The sequence below is a fragment of the Austrofundulus limnaeus genome, unplaced genomic scaffold (assembly GCF_001266775.1).
Source record: "Austrofundulus limnaeus strain Quisiro unplaced genomic scaffold, Austrofundulus_limnaeus-1.0 Scaffold78, whole genome shotgun sequence".
NCBI classification, from domain to species: domain Eukaryota; kingdom Metazoa; phylum Chordata; class Actinopteri; order Cyprinodontiformes; family Rivulidae; genus Austrofundulus; species Austrofundulus limnaeus.
The window spans coordinates 1,832,271-1,839,095 of NW_013952480.1; the positions used below are offsets into that span (position 1 = coordinate 1,832,271).

General features: G+C 39.9%; 1 protein-coding gene across 1 annotated transcript in view; it reads right to left on the bottom strand.

Annotated features, from left to right (window-relative positions):
• ppp1r9a (protein phosphatase 1, regulatory subunit 9A) overlaps nucleotides 1-6,825 on the bottom strand; it is a gene marked incomplete at its 3' end in the record, with an annotated part of 27,902 nt that overhangs the window by 4,053 nt on the left and 17,024 nt on the right. Inside the window, 3 exon segments of the mRNA XM_014011252.1 lie at nucleotides 1,301-1,405; nucleotides 4,811-4,931; nucleotides 6,523-6,655. Of these exon segments, the coding sequence (XP_013866706.1) occupies nucleotides 1,301-1,405; nucleotides 4,811-4,931; nucleotides 6,523-6,655 (359 nt within the window).

Genomic DNA, 6,825 nt, shown 5'->3' on the forward strand with positions numbered 1-6,825 from the left:
GTGTGTGTGTGTGTGTGTGTGTGTGTGTGTGTGTGTGTGTGTGAACGTTTCACACCAAGTATGGTGACTGAAGTGCTGTTTTTTTTTTTTGCAGCATGACAGCGGGGCTAAATAAATTCAGAACTACACAGCTCACTCTCTGCTCAGATGTCAAGTGATCATGTCTGACTTTGGCACATTCAAAATCCAAAATTAAATCAGGAAGAGCAATCTAAACCCTAATTAGCATTTGAAAACAACTTCTTCACGGAGTTGGTAGCAGTTCCTCACAGAACAAAGCAGAACACGCGAGTAGGCCCGTCACCATAAGCAATAAATCAATTAATACAACATGTTAAAATGAAATTGATATTTTTTTGTGCTGTCTTGTGTTTTCTCAACATATATTTCACATATCTTCTAATCTCTCTTTCACTCTTTCTCATTACATTTCACTTTTTTCTTTCTCTTTCTTTTTCTCCTATTAAAAAAAGCCATTGATGATGAAGAAGCTAAGATATTAATATTCAGATATTCAGTTCTGCTTTCTACTGAAGTGGCAAAAAATGAAATTTACAAATAAAATAAGGTTGATCATTTCCATTTGCCTGCCTGTTTGTTGTTTTCGTGTCTCCCCTTTTTCTAGTTAGCGTAGGGAGGAGCAAACTCTCGCATCAGGTAATTATCAGGCTCATAGTTTTGTAAGCTCTTTGCAGGGGAGCCCCATGAATGGGCGTTTAGCTAGAGGAGGGGATTCGGTTTTCTGATGCCTTCTTTCAGCCGGCAATGCCTAAGGACCGGGTGCCAAACCTCGTGTTTGAAGAGAGTTGGGGTTTTTTACGCTATGTAAARTTCCAGTCCAGGTGAGACTGTAACTTGTTTTATGTACATACATTTTGTAAACGTCCGTAGCCTTTGTTAGTGGGAGGAGTGGTGGGGTGGCATTGCTAAATTAGTTTTAAATGGTCTCCAAAGGATATTATCGTTTATTGTAATACTATCTGAGACAATTTATCATCCTGGAAAATGCATCGTGACAGTCCTACGTTAGAAGAATTGTATTTTACCGTTTTTTTAACCAAGCAAATCTCAGTGAGATCCAACCTACTGCACGTTTTTGGTCTGTGGATAATGACGGGAGTACCCAGAAAAAACCCACACAAGAACGAGGGGAACATGCTAACTCTGCACAGAAAGACCCCAGGTCCAATGGGGATCAAACCCAGGACCTTCTTGCTGTGCGGCGTCAGTGCTAACCACTGAGCCATCACACTGCTAAATATTAAAATAAAAATGTTTGGGCCCAGGTTTATTGTCTTACCGAACCACTCCTGATGTATTCCTGAGGACGGAGGCAGCAAAGCTCTGAGTGACGCCCACCAGGCTGGTCCCGTCCACCTCCACGATCTGGTCGTTCACCTTGATCCTGAAACACACAAACAGAAGCCTCGGTCATCCCTTTGAGCAAAAAAGAAAAWAATTAATCAATGTTACTGGTGTCTTTCTTTAATCATGTCAATGTCAGCTGCGCTGTTTACAAATCTGTGCAGCTTAACATGAAACACGGCTTAAAATCATCAGAAAGCTAACGACGATGTGGAGCTCAGATCAGTTCTGACCTGAAAGCGGCCAACAGATAACAGACAATGCAAAGACACACTTAAAACAGACYTCTTTGCTCATTATTTAAATGAAATCTTGTTGATAATATGAATAGAAAAAAGGCTAAAGAGATTTCCAACAGGGGTTGTGAATAATTTCCTCTCCTGCATATGAATAAAACAAAAAGCAGTGCTCATTATTTTTCAACAGAGCATAATATTCTAATTCTTTAGTGCTTTAAGGCGTTAGTGTGGCGTTTATTTTACGACACCACTTTAGTTTCCACTGAACTGCTTGTATTTTAGAACTTCTAATTTTCTTCTCACATTAGTCCAGTCGTCACCGTTTTATGATGTAAAAAGATCACTGAAGGCTTGATGTGATTTCTCTGTATTGCTGCRCGAAGCATCAGCCTTCTTCTAAAGCTCAACAGGAATTTATTATTTTGGTAATAATCTAGGGGAAAAAATGTCTACATTTTAAAAGAATAAACTTTACTTTGTTGTTTTACTTTCAACTCCTGCCTTCTGCAGGGGTTGCCGGAGCGAATTTGGCAATTGTTTGACGACAGATGCCATTCCAGACCCAGCAGTGACCACCGAGCTACCACCTTCCCAGATAAAAAAAAAAAAAGTGTTAGAATTTTAAAAAGAAATGGTAAAGCTGCTTCCAGTGGCTCATTTGGATCTCCACGGTGGCAGCATATCAATGTTTCTCACTCCCTGACAGCAAGAATGCAGGCTACAAAGTAGGCTTTGGACAAACAGTGCGCAAGTTGTTTTTTGTTTTCTCTGGGATTTCAGGGAAAAGTAAGCTGTGAAATGAGAGTAAAGCTTAGTGAAAGAAAACCAAAATACTTACGTTTTTATGTATTTTTGTGAAAATTAGAAAGGTTTACAGCAACGTTTGGAAAGTTTGAACAGCTCTAAACATCGTAACTTGAAAATTCGGAGGAAAAGTCTTCCAAAACTATCAAGTGAAACCTGTTAAAGATATCAAAGTGTCATTTGAGTCAAGTTGAGTCCAACTTCCTGTGACCTGTTTTAACTTAGAAAAATGAGCTCCTATCGGGGCTGTTTTCTTTCCCTAATTTTGCCAAAATCCCAGTGTTTATTCTCACTGTATTATGTAATGCCAACAAAAATTATAGCCCTCTATTACGGACTGAACTACACATTTTTGCCGTTTTTTCCAAATCTATGAAAAGAATGAGGCAGATAGAAATGGAAGAATAGCAGCAGAATGGTGATAAGGGTGATGCAATTTTTATTCATTTKAAATGATAAGAAATACATTTCTATTTACATGCTTTAGAGATTTCTTAATAAAAGCACTTAAGTCAACCCCAATTAAACAAGAATGAGTGAAAATCWGACATTTTATTGACCAAAGCCAACACCATGAACACTATTTTTCAATTTCCAACGAAAACAAGACAGGAAAAAAAATGCTTGTCAGTTGCCGTTTCCTTTCAGTTCTTTTACACGCATCCATGAAGCACAGAGCAGCTGCTGAGAGGGATGACTGTGACACTTACAGCATCCAGCAGAGCCATGTCAAATGGATGTATAGAAACCTGTCGGCCTCACAGGCAGAAAGAAACCGAGCTGCTTGTCTGTCAGCAGCAGCTCAGACGTTGTCTTGACCTTTACGGTCAAAAATTAAAAAAAAGATTTATGTAACTGTGTGTGGCGAGGCACAGCCACAACAAGAAAAGAGAAAATGTGGATGGAAAATATGACTCTCTTCTCAAACTAGTCACAGAGCGGCCAGAGGCATCCAGAATCCAGAGGGTCGYCAACTTATGAGACTATTTTGAGACTGATTCGAGACACAAAAGAGAATCTAACATTCCAGGTGATATGAGGGCACAACAAAATAAAATATAAGTAAACAATGAAGCATAATTATGATACTTGGTGACTAAAATGCAACAAAATATTTGTGGCCCATCACATCGAACCAAGGATGAAGTCCCAAAGTGGTGTGTGGAGAAACAAGCAGATCTATGTGCATCTTTTCAAAATATAATAAATACCTTATCTAAATATTTTTTGAAGAACGTCTTCAGGCAGTAGCTACAAAAACATGATATTGAGCAGAAAAAAACTTCATGTTGGTCATTTTCCCTGCCTGCTAGCAAAGCTTTTTGTCTTTCCTGCCGGTAAATTGTTGAAGGTTTCCCCTCTAAATTGAGATAAAAAAATCCTCATTAGAATAACCGAAAAATAGGATTCAGACCAAATATTAATGAGTTATTGTAATTATGAGGACAAATGAAGGTATATCTCTGGAACTATTTACTGTTTGATAACAAGATGATCCAGAAATCAAAATGTATCCTAAAAAAACAGGAGTGGGAAAATGTGTGGAGGTCATTTTGACCAAATTAGACTGAATTCTCAGTTTGATGTGATGGGTCACATTTCAGCTCAAATTCACAACTTTTRTTTCATAGAACTGCTTATTGCTGGGGCCTTTTTGGAGTTCAGTTATCATGCTTTTGAGAAAAAGCAGCTTTTTTCTTTCTCTCTCTCTACTTTTTACATCTTAGCTATTCTCACTGTCGTTCTGAAAAACCTGCTGCATGAAGGAATAAATTATTCCCTGAAGAAAAGCACAGACCGCAAAACAACCCTGCTGCATCAGGATTCCCAGTTTGGATGAAAACTTTCACAGCGCTCCCTGCCCTCATACTGCCGCCTATCAATGTTTTAATCGGTTTAAAGGGGAACTCAAACCACACAAACACACTAATGGGTGGAAGCTTGTGGTTTGGAGGCAGAAATCACAGCCCGCCTGCTGAGAAGCTGTCATATCGTGTAACCCCGGCTAAGTGCTTACTCCGCACTGTTCGCGCTTTCTGAAGCGTGCACAAATGCACCGTCTGGGGACAGAGACAAAAACACACTGCAGATGAGGAAAAAATGGGAGTTTTGTGTTTACTTCTGCATATTAGCATGTCATCCAGGAGACACACCACACCCTGGTGTATTATCATCCACAATCCACCTACAGCACAAACACGCACAGAGTCAGTGGATCTAATCTGAACCTCTGCTGTTAACTCTGACGAGGACAGAGCGTGACCGTGCGAGCAACAGAGACTGAGGCGGAGTGTGAAGGTGGGCTGGCAGAAACTGCTGCGACTGAGTTTTRCTAGATTAATTTTCAATCCCATTTTTGGACTGAAATGTGTTCTAAATTAAGAAAGAAAAGCAGCTCTCACCTGTCGTCTCTCTCAGCAGCTCCTCCCTCGATGACGGTCTTGACAAAGATGCCCAGTTTCTCCAGGCCGGCGTCGGCGCCGACACCCATTCCGATGATGCTGATCCCCAGACCGTCTTCYTCTGGAAACATGAGGAACATGTGGATGGACTGTTAACTCTGCTAAGCACTGCTTAGTTCAGTTATACTCTTATTGCTCTCTCCAGATATAACCGGCTGAACGTTTGTTTTAAACTCACCTACAGTTCTGGAGCTTCTCACGTAATAATCAGACTCYGGAGGGAGGGAGTTGTTTTTGTTTGTAAAGAGAAAGTGACATCTAAACTGTCCATAGATGTGGATAAAATCAGGCTAGGTTTGGTTTAAATGTTTCCGATGTCTAAACTTATTCACAGACATCAAGCCTTTATTTGTGACTGGCAGGATAAAGTATGTCATCCTATGCGGGAATAAGTTAGCAAGTAAATTATACAAAATGAAAATTTTGAATAAGCCATGGTTTGTGAGGTTCCTTTATTTATTTATTTATTTATTGCAAAACTGCACTCTAAGCCACGCACATTATTTTGTTGACCACACTGTACCCAACTTGACCTGCTTTGTATCCTCCTTGGCAGTGTCCCCCCTAAGATTTATCTTATAAACTACTGGTGTAAACTTTGACACAAACATACGCACATTTGGACACATTTTTAATGCCCACTCGTAATAAACATGGTTTATAGACCTGGACATGCAGGACTGTGAGGTTCTGCACTTGTGTAGGATTCAAGGTGGTTTTTGTGAAAACTGACTATTTGAGAGAAAACTTGAGTAACGCGTGTTTCATGTACTTCTGTGCAAGTTACGCAATGAAAAGGAGAACCCCGTGAATGTTTCGAGACATTTTGGAAATTTCCTCGTAAAGGCAGTTGAAGAACAACTCACAAACTGTTTCAGCCTAGTGAGTTACTAACATCAAATATAAATCAAAATGTGCTTAACTTATTAATTTTTTATTTTATTTTAGGGACTGGATGAAATAAGCTTTCCCCCAGTATGAACCAAAAACCACCAGTTGAGTGCTTTAAAGCTTTTCTAAATTCTAACCAGCTTGAATTCAACCAGCCAAATGATGTAAGGTGACAAAATGAGTTGTAGGGTGGGATATGAGGGAATGTTATTCAGTGCACATTTAAACATGACTGATTAATTAAGTAGAAGAAGAAAAAAAAAACTACATTTCATGAGCTTGCCTTCACAAAGCAAATACGCTGGATGAGAACTTCCCTTTATCCTTTTCCCTCCTGTATTAATTATTCACAAGCTGTCCGGGTTACATAACAGTGAGTGGATGGAGGAATTCTACAACGTGAAGCCACTATTTTAGTTTCCTGGCAGGTATGATTTGTAACTTGGGAAACATCTCAACAAGAACAAGACAAGTGGAGAAGAAGCTGAGTACCGATGATTCACGCTGCGTAAAAAGCCTGCATGGAGGACCATTAGAACCAGGAGCTCTCCTCTGTGCTTTTTAGTGAAATCTGAGGAGATTTGTGGCAGATTACTCCTCGATGAAATGGCTGAACAAAACAACGTGAATACCGGAAGGACAACAGATACACGTTTAATAATAAGAGACATCCGATCGCGGCCGGCGTGTGGGAGATTCTGTCTCCAGGGCAGAATGAGTAACAGACAGCTCAGCTTCCTCATTAGGACGTTCGTTCCCACCTTTCTCCAGTTCCACAGGGAAGAGCTCCAGTTTCTCCACCCTCTTCTCCAGTTCGTACTCAGCAGAGGAGGCCACAGGATCCACTTCCTCATTACGCCGGTCGTAGTCCTCGTTGGAATAAGTGTTGAAAACCTAAAAATGAACAAAACACAGAGAGAAATCTGTGGAAAGAACCTAATGTGTCAGCTCATGCTATAGAAATAAGGACTGAGAACTATGAATTAGGATGATTTATAATATATAGTGAGTTAAATAGTCTAAACTGACAATTTGATTGGCTTCAAAAGTTGATCCTATATATG